Here is a 27,756-nt window from a genome sequence, read left to right as displayed (position 1 = left end):
CTCACTATTATGTTAGATCCACTATGGACTGGACTTCCACACTATTATGTTAGATCCACTATGGACTGGAGTCTCACACTATTATGTTAGATCCACTATGGACTGGACTCTCACACTATTATGTTAGATCCACTTTGGACTGGACTCTCACAATATTATGTTAGATCCACTATGGACTGGACTCTCACTATTATGTTAGATCCACTATGGACTGGACTCTCACACTATTATGTTAGATCCACTATGGACTGGACTCTCACAATATTATGTTAGATCCACTATGGACTGGACTCTCACACTATTATGTTAGATCCACTATGGACTGGACTCTCACACTATTATGTTAGATCCACTATGGACTGGACTCTCACTATTATGTTAGATCCACTATGGACTGGACTCTCACACTATTATGTTAGATCCACTATGGACTGGACTCTTACTATTATGTTAGATTCACTATGGACTGGACTCTCACACTATTATGCTAGATCCACTATGGACTGGACTCTCACACTATTATGTTAGATCCACTATGGACTGGACTCTCACTATTATGTTAGATCCACTATGGACTGGACTCTCACTATTATGTTAGATCCACTATGGACTGGACTCTCACTATTATGTTAGATCCACTATGGACTGGACTCTCACTATTATGTTAGATCCACTATGGACTGGACTCTCACTATTATGTTAGATCCACTATGGACTGGACTCTCACTATTATGTTAGATCCACTATGGACTGGACTCTCACACTATTATGTTAGATCCACTATGGACTGGACTCTCACACTATTATGCTAGATCCACTATGGACTGGACTCTCACAATATTATGTTAGATCCACTATGGACTGGACTCTCACATTATTATGTTAGATCCTCTATGGACTCTCATACTATTATGTTAGATCCACTATGGACTGGACTCTTACTATTATGTTAGATCCACTATGGACTGGACTCTCACATTATTATGTTAGATCCACTATGGACTGGACTCTTACTATTATGTTAGATCCACTATGGACTGGACTCTCACACTATTATGTTAGATCCACAATGGACTGGACTTCCACACTATTATGTTAGATCCACTATGGACTGGACTTCCACACTATTATGTTAGATCCACTATGGACTGGACTCTCACACTATTATGTTAGATCCACTATGGACTGGACTCTCACACTATTATGTTAGAGCCACTATGGACTGGACTCTCACACTATTATGTTAGATCCACTATGAACTGGACTCTCACTATTATGTTAGATCCACTATGGACTGGACTCTCACACTATTATGCTAGATCCACTATGGACTGGACTCTCACTATTATGTTAGATCCACTATGGACTGGACTCTCACACTATTATGTTAGATCCACTATGGACTGGACTCTCACTATTATGTTAGATCCACTATGGACTGGACTCTCACACTATTATGTTAGATCCACTATGGACTGGACTCTCACACTATTATGTTAGATCCACTATGGACTGGACTCTCACACTATTATGTTAGAGCCACTATGGACTGGACTCTCACACTATTATGTTAGATCCACTATGAACTGGACTCTCACTATTATGTTAGATCCACTATGGACTGGACTCTCACACTATTATGCTAGATCCACTATGGACTGGACTCTCACTATTATGTTAGATCCACTATGGACTGGACTCTCACACTATTATGTTAGATCCACTATGGACTGGACTCTCACTATTATGTTAGATCCACTATGGACTGGACTCTCACACTATTATGTTAGATCCACTATGGACTGGACTCTCACACTATTATGTTAGATCCACTATGGACTGGACTCTCACACTATTATGTTAGAGCCACTATGGACTGGACTCTCACACTATTATGTTAGATCCACAATGAACTGGACTCTCACTATTATGTTAGATCCACTATGGACTGGACTCTCACACTATTATGTTAGATCCACTATGGACTGGACTCTCACACTATTATGTTAGATCCACTATGGACTGGACTCTCACACTATTATGCTAGATCCACTATGGACTGGACTCTCACATTATTATGTTAGATCCACTATGGACTCTCACAGTATTATGTTAGATCCACTTTGGACTGGACTCTCGCTATTATGTTAGATCCACTATGGACTGGACTCTCACTATTATGTTAGATCCACTATGGACTGGACTCTCACTATTATGTTAGATCCACTATGGACTGGACTCTCACTATTATGTCAGAGCCACTATGGACTGGACTCTCACACTATTATGTTAGATCCACTATGAACTGGACTCTCACTATTATGTTAGATCCACTATGGACTGGACTCTCACACTATTATGTTAGATCCACTATGGACTGGACTCTCACACTATTATGCTAGATCCACTATGGACTGGACTCTCACATTATTATGTTAGATCCACTATGGACTCTCACAGTATTATGTTAGATCCACTATGGACTGGACTCTCACACTATTATGTTAGATCCACTATGGACTGGACTCTCACACTATTATGTTAGATCCACTATGGACTGGACTCTCACACTATTATGTTAGATCCACTATGGACCGGACTCTCATACTATTATGTTAGATCCACTATGGACTGGACTCTCACACTATTATGCTAGATCCACTATGGACTGGACTCTCACATTATTATGTTAGATCCACTATGGACTCTCACAGTATTATGTTAGATCCACTATGGACTGGACTCTCACACTATTATGTTAGATCCACTATGGACTGGACTCTCACACTATTATGTTAGATCCACTATGGACTGGACTCTCACACTATTATGTTAGATCCACTATGGACTGGACTCTCACACTATTATGTTAGATCCACTATGGACTGGACTCTCACATTATTATGTTAGATCCACTATGGACTCTCACAGTATTATGTTAGATCCACTTTGGACTGGACTCTCGCTATTATGTTAGATCCACTATGGACTGGACTCTCACTATTATGTTAGATCCACTATGGACTGGACTCTCACTATTATGTTAGATCCACTATGGACTGGACTCTCACACTATTATGCTAGATCCACTATGGACTGGACTCTCACTATTATGTTAGATCCACTATGGACTGGACTCTCACACTATTATGTTAGATCCACTATGGACTGGACTCTCACTATTATGTTAGATCCACTATGGACTGAACTCTCACACTATTATGTTAGATCCACTATGGAATGGACTCTCACTATTATGTTAGATCCACTATGGACTGGACTCTCACTATTATGTTAGATCCACTATGGACTGGACTCTTACAATATCATGTTAGATCCACTTTGGACTGGACTCTCACTATTATGCTAGATCCACTATGGACTGGACTCTTACTATTATGTTAGATCCACTATGGACTGGACTCTCACAATATTATGTTAGATCCACTTTGGACTGGACTCTCACTATTATGTTAGATCCACTATGGACTGGACTCTCACACTATTATGTTAGATCCACTATGGACTGGACTCTCACACTATTATGCTAGATCCACTATGGACTGGACTCTCACAATATTATGTTAGATCCACTATGGACTGGACTCTCACATTATTATGTTAGATCCTCTATGGACTCTCATACTATTATGTTAGATCCACTATGGACTGGACTCTTACTATTATGTTAGATCCACTATGGACTGGACTCTCACATTATTATGTTAGATCCACTATGGACTGGACTCTTACTATTATGTTAGATCCACTATGGACTGGACTCTCACACTATTATGTTAGATCCACAATGGACTGGACTTCCACACTATTATGTTAGATCCACTATGGACTGGACTTCCACACTATTATGTTAGATCCACTATGGACTGGACTCTCACACTATTATGTTAGATCCACTATGGACTGGACTCTCACACTATTATGTTAGAGCCACTATGGACTGGACTCTCACACTATTATGTTAGATCCACTATGAACTGGACTCTCACTATTATGTTAGATCCACTATGGACTGGACTCTCACACTATTATGCTAGATCCACTATGGACTGGACTCTCACTATTATGTTAGATCCACTATGGACTGGACTCTCACACTATTATGTTAGATCCACTATGGACTGGACTCTCACTATTATGTTAGATCCACTATGGACTGGACTCTCACACTATTATGTTAGATCCACTATGGACTGGACTCTCACACTATTATGTTAGATCCACTATGGACTGGACTCTCACACTATTATGTTAGAGCCACTATGGACTGGACTCTCACACTATTATGTTAGATCCACTATGAACTGGACTCTCACTATTATGTTAGATCCACTATGGACTGGACTCTCACACTATTATGCTAGATCCACTATGGACTGGACTCTCACTATTATGTTAGATCCACTATGGACTGGACTCTCACACTATTATGTTAGATCCACTATGGACTGGACTCTCACTATTATGTTAGATCCACTATGGACTGAACTCTCACACTATTATGTTAGATCCACTATGGAATGGACTCTCACTATTATGTTAGATCCACTATGGACTGGACTCTCACTATTATGTTAGATCCACTATGGACTGGACTCTTACAATATCATGTTAGATCCACTTTGGACTGGACTCTCACTATTATGCTAGATCCACTATGGACTGGACTCTTACTATTATGTTAGATCCACTATGGACTGGACTCTCACAATATTATGTTAGATCCACTTTGGACTGGACTCTCACTATTATGTTAGATCCACTATGGACTGGACTCTCACACTATTATGTTAGATCCACTATGGACTGGACTCTCACACTATTATGCTAGATCCACTATGGACTGGACTCTCACAATATTATGTTAGATCCACTATGGACTGGACTCTCACATTATTATGTTAGATCCTCTATGGACTCTCATACTATTATGTTAGATCCACTATGGACTGGACTCTTACTATTATGTTAGATCCACTATGGACTGGACTCTCACATTATTATGTTAGATCCACTATGGACTGGACTCTTACTATTATGTTAGATCCACTATGGACTGGACTCTCACACTATTATGTTAGATCCACAATGGACTGGACTTCCACACTATTATGTTAGATCCACTATGGACTGGACTTCCACACTATTATGTTAGATCCACTATGGACTGGACTCTCACACTATTATGTTAGATCCACTATGGACTGGACTCTCACACTATTATGTTAGAGCCACTATGGACTGGACTCTCACACTATTATGTTAGATCCACTATGAACTGGACTCTCACTATTATGTTAGATCCACTATGGACTGGACTCTCACACTATTATGCTAGATCCACTATGGACTGGACTCTCACTATTATGTTAGATCCACTATGGACTGGACTCTCACACTATTATGTTAGATCCACTATGGACTGGACTCTCACTATTATGTTAGATCCACTATGGACTGGACTCTCACACTATTATGTTAGATCCACTATGGACTGGACTCTCACACTATTATGTTAGATCCACTATGGACTGGACTCTCACACTATTATGTTAGAGCCACTATGGACTGGACTCTCACACTATTATGTTAGATCCACTATGAACTGGACTCTCACTATTATGTTAGATCCACTATGGACTGGACTCTCACACTATTATGCTAGATCCACTATGGACTGGACTCTCACTATTATGTTAGATCCACTATGGACTGGACTCTCACACTATTATGTTAGATCCACTATGGACTGGACTCTCACTATTATGTTAGATCCACTATGGACTGGACTCTCACACTATTATGTTAGATCCACTATGGACTGGACTCTCACACTATTATGTTAGATCCACTATGGACTGGACTCTCACACTATTATGTTAGAGCCACTATGGACTGGACTCTCACACTATTATGTTAGATCCACAATGAACTGGACTCTCACTATTATGTTAGATCCACTATGGACTGGACTCTCACACTATTATGTTAGATCCACTATGGACTGGACTCTCACACTATTATGTTAGATCCACTATGGACTGGACTCTCACACTATTATGCTAGATCCACTATGGACTGGACTCTCACATTATTATGTTAGATCCACTATGGACTCTCACAGTATTATGTTAGATCCACTTTGGACTGGACTCTCGCTATTATGTTAGATCCACTATGGACTGGACTCTCACTATTATGTTAGATCCACTATGGACTGGACTCTCACTATTATGTTAGATCCACTATGGACTGGACTCTCACTATTATGTCAGAGCCACTATGGACTGGACTCTCACACTATTATGTTAGATCCACTATGAACTGGACTCTCACTATTATGTTAGATCCACTATGGACTGGACTCTCACACTATTATGTTAGATCCACTATGGACTGGACTCTCACACTATTATGCTAGATCCACTATGGACTGGACTCTCACATTATTATGTTAGATCCACTATGGACTCTCACAGTATTATGTTAGATCCACTATGGACTGGACTCTCACACTATTATGTTAGATCCACTATGGACTGGACTCTCACACTATTATGTTAGATCCACTATGGACTGGACTCTCACACTATTATGTTAGATCCACTATGGACCGGACTCTCATACTATTATGTTAGATCCACTATGGACTGGACTCTCACACTATTATGCTAGATCCACTATGGACTGGACTCTCACATTATTATGTTAGATCCACTATGGACTCTCACAGTATTATGTTAGATCCACTATGGACTGGACTCTCACACTATTATGTTAGATCCACTATGGACTGGACTCTCACACTATTATGTTAGATCCACTATGGACTGGACTCTCACACTATTATGTTAGATCCACTATGGACTGGACTCTCACACTATTATGTTAGATCCACTATGGACTGGACTCTCACATTATTATGTTAGATCCACTATGGACTCTCACAGTATTATGTTAGATCCACTTTGGACTGGACTCTCGCTATTATGTTAGATCCACTATGGACTGGACTCTCACTATTATGTTAGATCCACTATGGACTGGACTCTCACTATTATGTTAGATCCACTATGGACTGGACTCTCACACTATTATGTTAGATCCACTATGGACTGGACTCTCACTATTATGTTAGATCCACTATGGACTGAACTCTCACACTATTATGTTAGATCCACTATGGAATGGACTCTCACTATTATGTTAGATCCACTATGGACTGGACTCTCACTATTATGTTAGATCCACTATGGACTGGACTCTTACAATATCATGTTAGATCCACTTTGGACTGGACTCTCACTATTATGCTAGATCCACTATGGACTGGACTCTTACTATTATGTTAGATCCACTATGGACTGGACTCTCACAATATTATGTTAGATCCACTTTGGACTGGACTCTCACTATTATGTTAGATCCACTATGGACTGGACTCTCACACTATTATGTTAGATCCACTATGGACTGGACTCTCACACTATTATGCTAGATCCACTATGGACTGGACTCTCACAATATTATGTTAGATCCACTATGGACTGGACTCTCACATTATTATGTTAGATCCTCTATGGACTCTCATACTATTATGTTAGATCCACTATGGACTGGACTCTTACTATTATGTTAGATCCACTATGGACTGGACTCTCACATTATTATGTTAGATCCACTATGGACTGGACTCTTACTATTATGTTAGATCCACTATGGACTGGACTCTCACACTATTATGTTAGATCCACAATGGACTGGACTTCCACACTATTATGTTAGATCCACTATGGACTGGACTTCCACACTATTATGTTAGATCCACTATGGACTGGACTCTCACACTATTATGTTAGATCCACTATGGACTGGACTCTCACACTATTATGTTAGAGCCACTATGGACTGGACTCTCACACTATTATGTTAGATCCACTATGAACTGGACTCTCACTATTATGTTAGATCCACTATGGACTGGACTCTCACACTATTATGCTAGATCCACTATGGACTGGACTCTCACTATTATGTTAGATCCACTATGGACTGGACTCTCACACTATTATGTTAGATCCACTATGGACTGGACTCTCACTATTATGTTAGATCCACTATGGACTGGACTCTCACACTATTATGTTAGATCCACTATGGACTGGACTCTCACACTATTATGTTAGATCCACTATGGACTGGACTCTCACACTATTATGTTAGAGCCACTATGGACTGGACTCTCACACTATTATGTTAGATCCACTATGAACTGGACTCTCACTATTATGTTAGATCCACTATGGACTGGACTCTCACACTATTATGCTAGATCCACTATGGACTGGACTCTCACTATTATGTTAGATCCACTATGGACTGGACTCTCACACTATTATGTTAGATCCACTATGGACTGGACTCTCACTATTATGTTAGATCCACTATGGACTGGACTCTCACACTATTATGTTAGATCCACTATGGACTGGACTCTCACACTATTATGTTAGATCCACTATGGACTGGACTCTCACACTATTATGTTAGAGCCACTATGGACTGGACTCTCACACTATTATGTTAGATCCACAATGAACTGGACTCTCACTATTATGTTAGATCCACTATGGACTGGACTCTCACACTATTATGTTAGATCCACTATGGACTGGACTCTCACACTATTATGTTAGATCCACTATGGACTGGACTCTCACACTATTATGCTAGATCCACTATGGACTGGACTCTCACATTATTATGTTAGATCCACTATGGACTCTCACAGTATTATGTTAGATCCACTTTGGACTGGACTCTCGCTATTATGTTAGATCCACTATGGACTGGACTCTCACTATTATGTTAGATCCACTATGGACTGGACTCTCACTATTATGTTAGATCCACTATGGACTGGACTCTCACTATTATGTCAGAGCCACTATGGACTGGACTCTCACACTATTATGTTAGATCCACTATGAACTGGACTCTCACTATTATGTTAGATCCACTATGGACTGGACTCTCACACTATTATGTTAGATCCACTATGGACTGGACTCTCACACTATTATGCTAGATCCACTATGGACTGGACTCTCACATTATTATGTTAGATCCACTATGGACTCTCACAGTATTATGTTAGATCCACTATGGACTGGACTCTCACACTATTATGTTAGATCCACTATGGACTGGACTCTCACACTATTATGTTAGATCCACTATGGACTGGACTCTCACACTATTATGTTAGATCCACTATGGACCGGACTCTCATACTATTATGTTAGATCCACTATGGACTGGACTCTCACACTATTATGCTAGATCCACTATGGACTGGACTCTCACATTATTATGTTAGATCCACTATGGACTCTCACAGTATTATGTTAGATCCACTATGGACTGGACTCTCACACTATTATGTTAGATCCACTATGGACTGGACTCTCACACTATTATGTTAGATCCACTATGGACTGGACTCTCACACTATTATGTTAGATCCACTATGGACTGGACTCTCACACTATTATGTTAGATCCACTATGGACTGGACTCTCACATTATTATGTTAGATCCACTATGGACTCTCACAGTATTATGTTAGATCCACTTTGGACTGGACTCTCGCTATTATGTTAGATCCACTATGGACTGGACTCTCACTATTATGTTAGATCCACTATGGACTGGACTCTCACTATTATGTTAGATCCACTATGGACTGGACTCTCACTATTATGTCAGAGCCACTATGGACTGGACTCTCACACTATTATGTTAGATCCACTATGAACTGGACTCTCACTATTATGTTAGATCCACTATGGACTGGACTCTCACACTATTATGTTAGATCCACTATGGACTGGACTCTCACACTATTATGTTAGATCCACTATGAACTGGACTCTCACTATTATGTTAGATCCACTATGGACTGGACTTCCACACTATTATGTTAGATCCACTATGGACTGGACTCTCACTATTATGTTAGATCCACTATGGACTGGACTCTCACTATTATGTTAGATCCACTATGGACTGGACTTCCACACTATTATGTTAGATCCACTATGGACTGGAGTCTCACACTATTATGTTAGATCCACTATGGACTGGACTCTCACACTATTATGTTAGATCCACTTTGGACTGGACTCTCACAATATTATGTTAGATCCACTATGGACTGGACTCTCACTATTATGTTAGATCCACTATGGACTGGACTCTCACACTATTATGTTAGATCCACTATGGACTGGACTCTCACAATATTATGTTAGATCCACTATGGACTGGACTCTCACACTATTATGTTAGATCCACTATGGACTGGACTCTCACACTATTATGTTAGATCCACTATGGACTGGACTCTCACTATTATGTTAGATCCACTATGGACTGGACTCTCACACTATTATGTTAGATCCACTATGGACTGGACTCTTACTATTATGTTAGATTCACTATGGACTGGACTCTCACACTATTATGCTAGATCCACTATGGACTGGACTCTCACACTATTATGTTAGATCCACTATGGACTGGACTCTCACTATTATGTTAGATCCACTATGGACTGGACTCTCACTATTATGTTAGATCCACTATGGACTGGACTCTCACTATTATGTTAGATCCACTATGGACTGGACTCTCACTATTATGTTAGATCCACTATGGACTGGACTCTCACTATTATGTTAGATCCACTATGGACTGGACTCTCACTATTATGTTAGATCCACTATGGACTGGACTCTCACACTATTATGTTAGATCCACTATGGACTGGACTCTCACACTATTATGCTAGATCCACTATGGACTGGACTCTCACAATATTATGTTAGATCCACTATGGACTGGACTCTCACATTATTATGTTAGATCCTCTATGGACTCTCATACTATTATGTTAGATCCACTATGGACTGGACTCTTACTATTATGTTAGATCCACTATGGACTGGACTCTCACATTATTATGTTAGATCCACTATGGACTGGACTCTTACTATTATGTTAGATCCACTATGGACTGGACTCTCACACTATTATGTTAGATCCACAATGGACTGGACTTCCACACTATTATGTTAGATCCACTATGGACTGGACTTCCACACTATTATGTTAGATCCACTATGGACTGGACTCTCACACTATTATGTTAGATCCACTATGGACTGGACTCTCACACTATTATGTTAGAGCCACTATGGACTGGACTCTCACACTATTATGTTAGATCCACTATGAACTGGACTCTCACTATTATGTTAGATCCACTATGGACTGGACTCTCACACTATTATGCTAGATCCACTATGGACTGGACTCTCACTATTATGTTAGATCCACTATGGACTGGACTCTCACACTATTATGTTAGATCCACTATGGACTGGACTCTCACTATTATGTTAGATCCACTATGGACTGGACTCTCACACTATTATGTTAGATCCACTATGGACTGGACTCTCACACTATTATGTTAGATCCACTATGGACTGGACTCTCACACTATTATGTTAGAGCCACTATGGACTGGACTCTCACACTATTATGTTAGATCCACTATGAACTGGACTCTCACTATTATGTTAGATCCACTATGGACTGGACTCTCACACTATTATGCTAGATCCACTATGGACTGGACTCTCACTATTATGTTAGATCCACTATGGACTGGACTCTCACACTATTATGTTAGATCCACTATGGACTGGACTCTCACTATTATGTTAGATCCACTATGGACTGGACTCTCACACTATTATGTTAGATCCACTATGGACTGGACTCTCACACTATTATGTTAGATCCACTATGGACTGGACTCTCACACTATTATGTTAGAGCCACTATGGACTGGACTCTCACACTATTATGTTAGATCCACAATGAACTGGACTCTCACTATTATGTTAGATCCACTATGGACTGGACTCTCACACTATTATGTTAGATCCACTATGGACTGGACTCTCACACTATTATGTTAGATCCACTATGGACTGGACTCTCACACTATTATGCTAGATCCACTATGGACTGGACTCTCACATTATTATGTTAGATCCACTATGGACTCTCACAGTATTATGTTAGATCCACTTTGGACTGGACTCTCGCTATTATGTTAGATCCACTATGGACTGGACTCTCACTATTATGTTAGATCCACTATGGACTGGACTCTCACTATTATGTTAGATCCACTATGGACTGGACTCTCACTATTATGTCAGAGCCACTATGGACTGGACTCTCACACTATTATGTTAGATCCACTATGAACTGGACTCTCACTATTATGTTAGATCCACTATGGACTGGACTCTCACACTATTATGTTAGATCCACTATGGACTGGACTCTCACACTATTATGCTAGATCCACTATGGACTGGACTCTCACATTATTATGTTAGATCCACTATGGACTCTCACAGTATTATGTTAGATCCACTATGGACTGGACTCTCACACTATTATGTTAGATCCACTATGGACTGGACTCTCACACTATTATGTTAGATCCACTATGGACTGGACTCTCACACTATTATGTTAGATCCACTATGGACCGGACTCTCATACTATTATGTTAGATCCACTATGGACTGGACTCTCACACTATTATGCTAGATCCACTATGGACTGGACTCTCACATTATTATGTTAGATCCACTATGGACTCTCACAGTATTATGTTAGATCCACTATGGACTGGACTCTCACACTATTATGTTAGATCCACTATGGACTGGACTCTCACACTATTATGTTAGATCCACTATGGACTGGACTCTCACACTATTATGTTAGATCCACTATGGACTGGACTCTCACACTATTATGTTAGATCCACTATGGACTGGACTCTCACATTATTATGTTAGATCCACTATGGACTCTCACAGTATTATGTTAGATCCACTTTGGACTGGACTCTCGCTATTATGTTAGATCCACTATGGACTGGACTCTCACTATTATGTTAGATCCACTATGGACTGGACTCTCACTATTATGTTAGATCCACTATGGACTGGACTCTCACACTATTATGCTAGATCCACTATGGACTGGACTCTCACTATTATGTTAGATCCACTATGGACTGGACTCTCACACTATTATGTTAGATCCACTATGGACTGGACTCTCACTATTATGTTAGATCCACTATGGACTGAACTCTCACACTATTATGTTAGATCCACTATGGAATGGACTCTCACTATTATGTTAGATCCACTATGGACTGGACTCTCACTATTATGTTAGATCCACTATGGACTGGACTCTTACAATATCATGTTAGATCCACTTTGGACTGGACTCTCACTATTATGCTAGATCCACTATGGACTGGACTCTTACTATTATGTTAGATCCACTATGGACTGGACTCTCACAATATTATGTTAGATCCACTTTGGACTGGACTCTCACTATTATGTTAGATCCACTATGGACTGGACTCTCACACTATTATGTTAGATCCACTATGGACTGGACTCTCACACTATTATGCTAGATCCACTATGGACTGGACTCTCACAATATTATGTTAGATCCACTATGGACTGGACTCTCACATTATTATGTTAGATCCTCTATGGACTCTCATACTATTATGTTAGATCCACTATGGACTGGACTCTTACTATTATGTTAGATCCACTATGGACTGGACTCTCACATTATTATGTTAGATCCACTATGGACTGGACTCTTACTATTATGTTAGATCCACTATGGACTGGACTCTCACACTATTATGTTAGATCCACAATGGACTGGACTTCCACACTATTATGTTAGATCCACTATGGACTGGACTTCCACACTATTATGTTAGATCCACTATGGACTGGACTCTCACACTATTATGTTAGATCCACTATGGACTGGACTCTCACACTATTATGTTAGAGCCACTATGGACTGGACTCTCACACTATTATGTTAGATCCACTATGAACTGGACTCTCACTATTATGTTAGATCCACTATGGACTGGACTCTCACACTATTATGCTAGATCCACTATGGACTGGACTCTCACTATTATGTTAGATCCACTATGGACTGGACTCTCACACTATTATGTTAGATCCACTATGGACTGGACTCTCACTATTATGTTAGATCCACTATGGACTGGACTCTCACACTATTATGTTAGATCCACTATGGACTGGACTCTCACACTATTATGTTAGATCCACTATGGACTGGACTCTCACACTATTATGTTAGAGCCACTATGGACTGGACTCTCACACTATTATGTTAGATCCACTATGAACTGGACTCTCACTATTATGTTAGATCCACTATGGACTGGACTCTCACACTATTATGCTAGATCCACTATGGACTGGACTCTCACTATTATGTTAGATCCACTATGGACTGGACTCTCACACTATTATGTTAGATCCACTATGGACTGGACTCTCACTATTATGTTAGATCCACTATGGACTGGACTCTCACACTATTATGTTAGATCCACTATGGACTGGACTCTCACACTATTATGTTAGATCCACTATGGACTGGACTCTCACACTATTATGTTAGAGCCACTATGGACTGGACTCTCACACTATTATGTTAGATCCACAATGAACTGGACTCTCACTATTATGTTAGATCCACTATGGACTGGACTCTCACACTATTATGTTAGATCCACTATGGACTGGACTCTCACACTATTATGTTAGATCCACTATGGACTGGACTCTCACACTATTATGCTAGATCCACTATGGACTGGACTCTCACATTATTATGTTAGATCCACTATGGACTCTCACAGTATTATGTTAGATCCACTTTGGACTGGACTCTCGCTATTATGTTAGATCCACTATGGACTGGACTCTCACTATTATGTTAGATCCACTATGGACTGGACTCTCACTATTATGTTAGATCCACTATGGACTGGACTCTCACTATTATGTCAGAGCCACTATGGACTGGACTCTCACACTATTATGTTAGATCCACTATGAACTGGACTCTCACTATTATGTTAGATCCACTATGGACTGGACTCTCACACTATTATGTTAGATCCACTATGGACTGGACTCTCACACTATTATGCTAGATCCACTATGGACTGGACTCTCACATTATTATGTTAGATCCACTATGGACTCTCACAGTATTATGTTAGATCCACTATGGACTGGACTCTCACACTATTATGTTAGATCCACTATGGACTGGACTCTCACACTATTATGTTAGATCCACTATGGACTGGACTCTCACACTATTATGTTAGATCCACTATGGACCGGACTCTCATACTATTATGTTAGATCCACTATGGACTGGACTCTCACACTATTATGCTAGATCCACTATGGACTGGACTCTCACATTATTATGTTAGATCCACTATGGACTCTCACAGTATTATGTTAGATCCACTATGGACTGGACTCTCACACTATTATGTTAGATCCACTATGGACTGGACTCTCACACTATTATGTTAGATCCACTATGGACTGGACTCTCACACTATTATGTTAGATCCACTATGGACTGGACTCTCACACTATTATGTTAGATCCACTATGGACTGGACTCTCACATTATTATGTTAGATCCACTATGGACTCTCACAGTATTATGTTAGATCCACTTTGGACTGGACTCTCGCTATTATGTTAGATCCACTATGGACTGGACTCTCACTATTATGTTAGATCCACTATGGACTGGACTCTCACTATTATGTTAGATCCACTATGGACTGGACTCTCACACTATTATGCTAGATCCACTATGGACTGGACTCTCACTATTATGTTAGATCCACTATGGACTGGACTCTCACACTATTATGTTAGATCCACTATGGACTGGACTCTCACTATTATGTTAGATCCACTATGGACTGAACTCTCACACTATTATGTTAGATCCACTATGGAATGGACTCTCACTATTATGTTAGATCCACTATGGACTGGACTCTCACTATTATGTTAGATCCACTATGGACTGGACTCTTACAATATCATGTTAGATCCACTTTGGACTGGACTCTCACTATTATGCTAGATCCACTATGGACTGGACTCTTACTATTATGTTAGATCCACTATGGACTGGACTCTCACAATATTATGTTAGATCCACTTTGGACTGGACTCTCACTATTATGTTAGATCCACTATGGACTGGACTCTCACACTATTATGTTAGATCCACTATGGACTGGACTCTCACACTATTATGCTAGATCCACTATGGACTGGACTCTCACAATATTATGTTAGATCCACTATGGACTGGACTCTCACATTATTATGTTAGATCCTCTATGGACTCTCATACTATTATGTTAGATCCACTATGGACTGGACTCTTACTATTATGTTAGATCCACTATGGACTGGACTCTCACATTATTATGTTAGATCCACTATGGACTGGACTCTTACTATTATGTTAGATCCACTATGGACTGGACTCTCACACTATTATGTTAGATCCACAATGGACTGGACTTCCACACTATTATGTTAGATCCACTATGGACTGGACTTCCACACTATTATGTTAGATCCACTATGGACTGGACTCTCACACTATTATGTTAGATCCACTATGGACTGGACTCTCACACTATTATGTTAGAGCCACTATGGACTGGACTCTCACACTATTATGTTAGATCCACTATGAACTGGACTCTCACTATTATGTTAGATCCACTATGGACTGGACTCTCACACTATTATGCTAGATCCACTATGGACTGGACTCTCACTATTATGTTAGATCCACTATGGACTGGACTCTCACACTATTATGTTAGATCCACTATGGACTGGACTCTCACTATTATGTTAGATCCACTATGGACTGGACTCTCACACTATTATGTTAGATCCACTATGGACTGGACTCTCACACTATTATGTTAGATCCACTATGGACTGGACTCTCACACTATTATGTTAGAGCCACTATGGACTGGACTCTCACACTATTATGTTAGATCCACTATGAACTGGACTCTCACTATTATGTTAGATCCACTATGGACTGGACTCTCACACTATTATGCTAGATCCACTATGGACTGGACTCTCACTATTATGTTAGATCCACTATGGACTGGACTCTCACACTATTATGTTAGATCCACTATGGACTGGACTCTCACTATTATGTTAGATCCACTATGGACTGGACTCTCACACTATTATGTTAGATCCACTATGGACTGGACTCTCACACTATTATGTTAGATCCACTATGGACTGGACTCTCACACTATTATGTTAGAGCCACTATGGACTGGACTCTCACACTATTATGTTAGATCCACAATGAACTGGACTCTCACTATTATGTTAGATCCACTATGGACTGGACTCTCACACTATTATGTTAGATCCACTATGGACTGGACTCTCACACTATTATGTTAGATCCACTATGGACTGGACTCTCACACTATTATGCTAGATCCACTATGGACTGGACTCTCACATTATTATGTTAGATCCACTATGGACTCTCACAGTATTATGTTAGATCCACTTTGGACTGGACTCTCGCTATTATGTTAGATCCACTATGGACTGGACTCTCACTATTATGTTAGATCCACTATGGACTGGACTCTCACTATTATGTTAGATCCACTATGGACTGGACTCTCACTATTATGTCAGAGCCACTATGGACTGGACTCTCACACTATTATGTTAGATCCACTATGAACTGGACTCTCACTATTATGTTAGATCCACTATGGACTGGACTCTCACACTATTATGTTAGATCCACTATGGACTGGACTCTCACACTATTATGCTAGATCCACTATGGACTGGACTCTCACATTATTATGTTAGATCCACTATGGACTCTCACAGTATTATGTTAGATCCACTATGGACTGGACTCTCACACTATTATGTTAGATCCACTATGGACTGGACTCTCACACTATTATGTTAGATCCACTATGGACTGGACTCTCACACTATTATGTTAGATCCACTATGGACCGGACTCTCATACTATTATGTTAGATCCACTATGGACTGGACTCTCACACTATTATGCTAGATCCACTATGGACTGGACTCTCACATTATTATGTTAGATCCACTATGGACTCTCACAGTATTATGTTAGATCCACTATGGACTGGACTCTCACACTATTATGTTAGATCCACTATGGACTGGACTCTCACACTATTATGTTAGATCCACTATGGACTGGACTCTCACACTATTATGTTAGATCCACTATGGACTGGACTCTCACACTATTATGTTAGATCCACTATGGACTGGACTCTCACATTATTATGTTAGATCCACTATGGACTCTCACAGTATTATGTTAGATCCACTTTGGACTGGACTCTCGCTATTATGTTAGATCCACTATGGACTGGACTCTCACTATTATGTTAGATCCACTATGGACTGGACTCTCACTATTATGTTAGATCCACTATGGACTGGACTCTCACACTATTATGCTAGATCCACTATGGACTGGACTCTCACTATTATGTTAGATCCACTATGGACTGGACTCTCACACTATTATGTTAGATCCACTATGGACTGGACTCTCACTATTATGTTAGATCCACTATGGACTGAACTCTCACACTATTATGTTAGATCCACTATGGAATGGACTCTCACTATTATGTTAGATCCACTATGGACTGGACTCTCACTATTATGTTAGATCCACTATGGACTGGACTCTTACAATATCATGTTAGATCCACTTTGGACTGGACTCTCACTATTATGCTAGATCCACTATGGACTGGACTCTTACTATTATGTTAGATCCACTATGGACTGGACTCTCACAATATTATGTTAGATCCACTTTGGACTGGACTCTCACTATTATGTTAGATCCACTATGGACTGGACTCTCACACTATTATGTTAGATCCACTATGGACTGGACTCTCACACTATTATGCTAGATCCACTATGGACTGGACTCTCACAATATTATGTTAGATCCACTATGGACTGGACTCTCACATTATTATGTTAGATCCTCTATGGACTCTCATACTATTATGTTAGATCCACTATGGACTGGACTCTTACTATTATGTTAGATCCACTATGGACTGGACTCTCACATTATTATGTTAGATCCACTATGGACTGGACTCTTACTATTATGTTAGATCCACTATGGACTGGACTCTCACACTATTATGTTAGATCCACAATGGACTGGACTTCCACACTATTATGTTAGATCCACTATGGACTGGACTTCCACACTATTATGTTAGATCCACTATGGACTGGACTCTCACACTATTATGTTAGATCCACTATGGACTGGACTCTCACACTATTATGTTAGAGCCACTATGGACTGGACTCTCACACTATTATGTTAGATCCACTATGAACTGGACTCTCACTATTATGTTAGATCCACTATGGACTGGACTCTCACACTATTATGCTAGATCCACTATGGACTGGACTCTCACTATTATGTTAGATCCACTATGGACTGGACTCTCACACTATTATGTTAGATCCACTATGGACTGGACTCTCACTATTATGTTAGATCCACTATGGACTGGACTCTCACACTATTATGTTAGATCCACTATGGACTGGACTCTCACACTATTATGTTAGATCCACTATGGACTGGACTCTCACACTATTATGTTAGAGCCACTATGGACTGGACTCTCACACTATTATGTTAGATCCACTATGAACTGGACTCTCACTATTATGTTAGATCCACTATGGACTGGACTCTCACACTATTATGCTAGATCCACTATGGACTGGACTCTCACTATTATGTTAGATCCACTATGGACTGGACTCTCACACTATTATGTTAGATCCACTATGGAGTGGACTCTCACTATTATGTTAGATCCACTATGGACTGGACTCTCACACTATTATGTTAGATCCACTATGGACTGGACTCTCACACTATTATGTTAGATCCACTATGGACTGGACTCTCACACTATTATGTTAGAGCCACTATGGACTGGACTCTCACACTATTATGTTAGATCCACAATGAACTGGACTCTCACTATTATGTTAGATCCACTATGGACTGGACTCTCACACTATTATGTTAGATCCACTATGGACTGGACTCTCACATTATTATGTTAGATCCACTATGGACTCTCACAGTATTATGTTAGATCCACTTTGGACTGGACTCTCGCTATTATGTTAGATCCACTATGGACTGGACTCTCACACTATTATGTTAGAGCCACTATGGACTGGACTCTCACACTATTATGTTAGATCCACAATGAACTGGACTCTCACACTATTATGCTAGATCCACTATGGACTGGACTCTCACATTATTATGTTAGATCCACTATGGACTGGACTCTCACACTATTATGTTAGAGCCACTATGGACTGGACTCTCACACTATTATGTTAGATCCACAATGAACTGGACTCTCACACTATTATGCTAGATCCACTATGGACTGGACTCTCACATTATTATGTTAGATCCACTATGGACTCTCACAGTATTATGTTAGATCCACTTTGGACTGGACTCTCGCTATTATGTTAGATCCACTATGGACTGGACTCTCACTATTATGTTAGATCCACTATGGACTGGACTCTCACTATTATGTTAGATCCACTATGGACTGGACTCTCACTATTATGTCAGAGCCACTATGGACTGGACTCTCACACTATTATGTTAGATCCACTATGAACTGGACTCTCACTATTATGTTAGATCCACTATGGACTGGACTCTCACACTATTATGTTAGATCCACTATGGACTGGACTCTCACACTATTATGCTAGATCCACTATGGACTGGACTCTCACATTATTATGTTAGATCCACTATGGACTCTCACAGTATTATGTTAGATCCACTATGGACTGGACTCTCACACTATTATGTTAGATCCACTATGGACTGGACTCTCACACTATTATGTTAGATCCACTATGGACTGGACTCTCACACTATTATGTTAGATCCACTATGGACCGGACTCTCATACTATTATGTTAGATCCACTATGGACTGGACTCTCACACTATTATGCTAGATCCACTATGGACTGGACTCTCACATTATTATGTTAGATCCACTATGGACTCTCACAGTATTATGTTAGATCCACTATGGACTGGACTCTCACACTATTATGTTAGATCCACTATGGACTGGACTCTCACACTATTATGTTAGATCCACTATGGACTGGACTCTCACACTATTATGTTAGATCCACTATGGACTGGACTCTCACACTATTATGTTAGATCCACTATGGACTGGACTCTCACATTATTATGTTAGATCCACTATGGACTCTCACAGTATTATGTTAGATCCACTTTGGACTGGACTCTCGCTATTATGTTAGATCCACTATGGACTGGACTCTCACTATTATGTTAGATCCACTATGGACTGGACTCTCACTATTATGTTAGATCCACTATGGACTGGACTCTCACTATTATGTCAGAGCCACTATGGACTGGACTCTCACACTATTATGTTAGATCCACTATGAACTGGACTCTCACTATTATGTTAGATCCACTATGGACTGGACTCTCACACTATTATGTTAGATCCACTATGGACTGGACTCTCACACTATTATGTTAGATCCACTATGAACTGGACTCTCACTATTATGTTAGATCCACTATGGACTGGACTTCCACACTATTATGTTAGATCCACTATGGACTGGACTCTCACTATTATGTTAGATCCACTATGGACTGGACTCTCACTATTATGTTAGATCCACTATGGACTGGACTTCCACACTATTATGTTAGATCCACTATGGACTGGAGTCTCACACTATTATGTTAGATCCACTATGGACTGGACTCTCACACTATTATGTTAGATCCACTTTGGACTGGACTCTCACAATATTATGTTAGATCCACTATGGACTGGACTCTCACTATTATGTTAGATCCACTATGGACTGGACTCTCACACTATTATGTTAGATCCACTATGGACTGGACTCTCACAATATTATGTTAGATCCACTATGGACTGGACTCTCACACTATTATGTTAGATCCACTATGGACTGGACTCTCACACTATTATGTTAGATCCACTATGGACTGGACTCTCACACTATTATGTTAGATCCACTATGGACTGGACTCTCACTATTATGTTAGATCCACTATGGACTGGACTCTCACACTATTATGTTAGATCCACTATGGACTGGACTCTTACTATTATGTTAGATTCACTATGGACTGGACTCTCACACTATTATGCTAGATCCACTATGGACTGGACTCTCACACTATTATGTTAGATCCACTATGGACTGGACTCTCACTATTATGTTAGATCCACTATGGACTGGACTCTCACTATTATGTTAGATCCACTATGGACTGGACTCTCACACTATTATGTTAGATCCACTATGGACTGGACTCTCACACTATTATGTTAGATCCACTATGAACTGGACTCTCACACTATTATGTTAGATCCACTATGAACTGGACTCTCACACTATTATGCTAGATCCACTATGAACTGGACTCTCACAATATTATGCTAGATCTACTCCACGTCCATTGCACCAGTCGCCCTAGGGGTCCCCACATTTGCGGTCCTCTCCAAGGTTTCTCATTGTCCCATTGGGTTGAGTTTTTCCTTGCCCTGATGTGGGCTCTGAACCGAGGATGTGGTTGTGGCTTGTGCAGCCCTTTGAGACACTCGTGATTTAGGGCTATATAAATAAACTGATTGATTGATTGAACTAACAGAACCTAACTCTCCCCTCACAGGTGAACCGGCCCCTGACCATGAAAAAAGAGGGAATACAAACGAGGAACAGGAAAATGTCCGGCAAGTCCAAAAAGATGAGGCGGGTCAGCGAGAGCTACGAGGAGTACAGCAAAAGTTTTCACGACAAGAACTCCACCTTCAGCTCCCTGGCGGGACACATGTCCGTGGGCCACTTGCCGCCCTTCAGCCACGCCGGACACATGCTGCCCACTCCCACACCGATACACCCGTCCTTTGGCCACCCGCACCACTCCAGCATGGTGACGGCCATGGGGTGAGGGGTCACGGCCACAGACACTTTCTTTGTCCATTATGCAAAAAAACGGTATGGAGCAAACACGGCCAATCTGTAGGTACCTAACTCCTAATGGAGGAAGACGGCTTCTACTTCCTGTTCCTGTTGGCCCTGCATGTACATGTACACACACGCACGCACACACGATGACATCACTGCAGCTGTGGGTTTGACTCCAATGGACCTGCCAGCATGACTGCATGGCGCTGTAACTGTGAATATTGTATGGAAGGGGACAAACTCACATGAAAATATGCTGGAATTATTTTCTTCCTCACAGAAATAAAAAAAAAAAAAAAGCTTTATGATTTGTAATTTGATATTGTTCATTGTAATTATTGTTATTCAAATAATTTATTTTCACCGCTTTGTTCCTGTGACTCTATCACCTTGATCATAATATAAATACTGTCGTCTCGGCTATGACTAGATTTTTTGTTGTTGCTAAAAGCGCTTTCTTCTGACCTGCTCGTCATTTGTACTCATACCAAATAAAGAATCACGATCACAACCGCACCTTCAGTTCCTGATTCCTTTGAAGTGAAGTGAATTATATTTATATAGCGCATTTTCTCTAGTGACTCAAAGCGCTTTATATGGAGCCCCTAAAGGGACATGGGGGGATTTTGTTTTAAAATTATTATTATTATTTATTTTTTTAGACATGTATCTCATGCGCACGAGATAATTTCTCGTGCGCAAGTTTCTCGAAACTTTTTATAAAATTATTTTTAAAAAATATATAATTTTTTTTTTTTGGACATGTATCTCGTGCTATGTAAAGCTACGGAGCCCTTAAAGGGACACGGGGGGAAATTTTTTTTAATATTTTTTATTTTTATTTTTTTTAGACATGTATCTTGTGCGCACGAGAAAGTTTTTATATAATTATAAAAAATAAAAAAAGTATAATTTTTATTTTAGTTTTTTAGACATGTATCTCGTGCGCACGAGAAACTCTCGTGCGCACGAGATAGTTTGTTTTTATAAAATTATTCTAAAAAAAAATTAAACTAATAATTTTTTTTGTTTTTTTTAGACATGTATCTCGTGCGCAAGAGAAACTCTCGTGCACACGAGAAAGTTTCTCGTGCGCACGAGAAAGTTTTTATATAATTATTTTTAAAAAAAGTATAATTTTTATTTTTAATTTATTAGACATGTATCTCGTGCGCACGAGAAACTATCTTGTGCACAAGAGATAGTTTTTTTATAAAATTAAAAAATATATATATATATTATTTTTTTTCAGACATGTATCTTGTGTGCACAAGATAAATGTGTAAAAAAATAAAATAAAAATTATAGATTTAAAAAAAAAAAAAAAAATTATATAAAAAATCTCTGTCTAAAAAAAATAAAAAAATAAAAAAATAAAAAATAAAATATAATTTTTTTCCCCCCCGTGTCCCTTTAAGGGCTCCGTAGCTTTACATAGCACGAGATACATGTCCAAAAAAAAAAAATTATATATTTTAAAAAAATAATTTTATAAAAAGTTTCTCGTGCGCACAAGATAGTTTCTCGTGCGCACGAGATACATGTCTAAAAAATAAATAAAATATAAAATAAAATATACATTTTTTCCCCCCCCATGTCCCTTTAGGGGCTCCGTTGCTTTACATAGTGGAACCCAATATCTAAGTTACATTTAAACCAGTGTGGGTGGCACTGGGAGCAGGTGGGTCAAGTGTCTTGCCCAAGGACACAACGGCAGTGACTAGGATGGCGGAAGCGGGGATCAAACCTGGAACCCTCAAGTTGCTGGCACGGCCACTCTACCAACCGAGCTATACCACCCCTCAAGTCTTTGCACTTTTACTTTTACCAGGGGCGGGGAGAAAAAAAAAATCAGTCTAAGCCTGGGGCCCTGGAGAGGAGGTCCAGACTGAGGCCAAGGGGAAGAAAACGCATAGCCATAGCACACATAAGCATGTGTGTAAGAGGGAAACATCAAAGAACACAAAGGACATTAAAGACATTAAAAGAATCAAAGTTTTAAAAAATATATATATACAGATGCGTAGTTTTGTTAGTAAAATACATTTTCACTCCCGAATCAACTTGTTGTTTTTTTTAGATATCTACAGATAAGTACTTTTTTTCATAAAATAAAATTTCACTCCCGAATCAACATTTTTTTTCAGATATCAACAGATCCGTAGTTTTGTTTGTAAAATAAATGTTCACTCCTGAATCAATTTTTTTTTTTTAGATATCTACAGATCCGTAGTTTTGTTCGTAAAACAAGTTTTCACTCCCTAATCAACATTTTTTTTCAGATATATATATATATATATATATATATATATATATATATATATATATATATATATATATATATATATATATATATATATATATATATATATATAGGTGTGGATGAATGATGGGTTCTACATGTAAAGCGACTTTGGGTACTTAGAAAAGCGCTATATAAATACCAGGTATTATTATCATATATAGATCTGTAGTTTTGTTCCTAAAACAAATTTTCACTACCGAATCAACGTTTTTAAAAAATAGTTGAAAAGTAGTTTTTTTCGTAAAATTAAATGTCACTCCTGAATCAACATTTTTTTCAGATATCAAAAGATAAGTAGTTTTGTTTGTAAAATCCATTTTCACTCCCTAATCAACATTTTTTTTCCAGATATCTACAGATGCGTAGTTTTGTTCGTAAAATACATTTTCACTCCCGAATCAACATTTTTTTCAGATATTTACAGATCCGTAGTTTTGTTCGCAAAATAAATTTTTACTCCCGAATCAAACATTTTTCAGATATCTACAGATGCGTAGTTTTGTTCGTAAAATAAATGTTCACTCCCAATCAACTTTTTTTTATTTTTAGTGTTTTACATTTAGAAAAAAATCATAATATATATATATATATATATATATATATATATATATATATATATATATATATATATATATATATATATATATATATATATATATATATATATATATATATATATATATATATATATATATATATATTATAATGCGCCTTATAATCTGATGCACCTTTTGTATGAAAAAAGACCTGACTAGACCCGCTCATCGGCAGTGCGCCTTATGGTCCAGAAAATACGGTACATTTAGCAACCACCCTTTGGCGGGCCAAACCAAATGACATGACCTGCCAAAGTTGGCAGGTCATACATTTTCACTCCTGAATCAAATTATTTTGGTGATATCTACAGATCCGTGGTTTTGTTCGTAAAATACATTTTCACTCCAAAATCAAATTTTTTTCTTAGATATCTACAGATCCGTAGTTTTGTCCGTAAAATAAATGTTCACTCCCGTATTAAATTATTTTTTAGATATCTACAGATCCGTAGTTTTGTTCGTAAAATATATTTTCACTCCTGAATCAACTTTTTTTTTTTTTAGATATCTACAGATCCGTAGTTTTGTTGGGAAAATAAATTTCCACTCCCAAATCAAATTTTTTCTCAGATATCTACAAATCTGTAGTTTAGTTCGTAAAATACATTTTCACTCCTGAATCAACTTTTTTTTTTAGATATCTACAGATCCGTAGTTTTGTTCGTAAAATACATTTTCACTCCCGTATTAAATAATTTTTTAGATATCTACAGATCCGTAGTTTTGTTCGTGAAATAAATTTTCAATCTTGAAACAACATTTTCTTTTTTAGATATCTACAGATAGTTTTGTTTGTATAATATATTTTCACGTCGAATCAACTTTTTTTTTTAGATAACTACAGATCTGTAGTTTTGTTCGTAAAATAAATGTCCACTCCCAAATTTTTTCTTAGATATCTACAGATTTGTAGTTTTGTTCGTAAAATACATTTTCACTCCCGAATCTACATTTTTTTCAGATATCTACAGATCCTTAGTTTTGTTTGTAAAAATAATTTTTACTCCAGAATCCAAATTTTTTTAAATATCTACAAATCCGTAGTTTTGTTCGTAAAATAAATTTTCTCTCCCGAATCAACGTTTAAAAAAAATAAATTTACAGATGCGTAGTTTTGTTCGTAAAATACATTTTCACTCCCGAATCAACTTTTTCTTTTTTAGATATCTACAGATAAGTAGTTTTTTTTCGTAAAATACATTTTCACTCCCGAATCAACGTTTAAAAAAAATATATATCTACAGATACGTAGATTTGTTTGTAAAATAAATTTTCACTCCCGAATCGACATTTTTTTCAGATATCTACAGATCCTTAGTTTTGTTTGTAAAAATAATTTTTACTCCAGAATCAAACATTTTTCAAATATCTACATATCCGTAATTTTGTTCGTAAAATAAATTTTCTCTCCCGAATGAACGTTTAAAAAAAAAAAAAATCTACAGATGCGTAGTTTTGTTCGTAAAATACATTTTCACTCCCGAATCAACTTTTTTTTTTTTTTAGATATTACAGATAAGTACTTTTTTTCGTAAAATACATTTTCACTCCCGAATCAACGTTTAAAAAAATATGTATATCTACATATC

At 38.6% G+C, this 27,756-nt stretch overlaps 1 protein-coding gene across 1 annotated transcript in view; it reads left to right on the top strand.

Annotated features, from left to right (window-relative positions):
- Window positions 1–23,776, top strand: part of gata2b (GATA binding protein 2b) — a 54,915-nt gene extending 31,139 nt beyond the window's left edge. Inside the window, exon 6 of the mRNA XM_062037554.1 lies at window positions 22,971–23,776. Within this exon, the coding sequence (XP_061893538.1) occupies window positions 22,971–23,249 (279 nt within the window). The 3' untranslated portion in view covers window positions 23,250–23,776. The remainder of the gene's footprint in view (window positions 1–22,970) is intronic.
- The last annotated feature ends 3,980 nt before the right edge of the window (window positions 23,777–27,756 follow it).

Source organism: Entelurus aequoreus, linkage group LG26, assembly GCF_033978785.1.
Source record: "Entelurus aequoreus isolate RoL-2023_Sb linkage group LG26, RoL_Eaeq_v1.1, whole genome shotgun sequence".
NCBI classification, from domain to species: domain Eukaryota; kingdom Metazoa; phylum Chordata; class Actinopteri; order Syngnathiformes; family Syngnathidae; genus Entelurus; species Entelurus aequoreus.
This window is presented reverse-complemented; position numbering and strand designations above follow the sequence as displayed.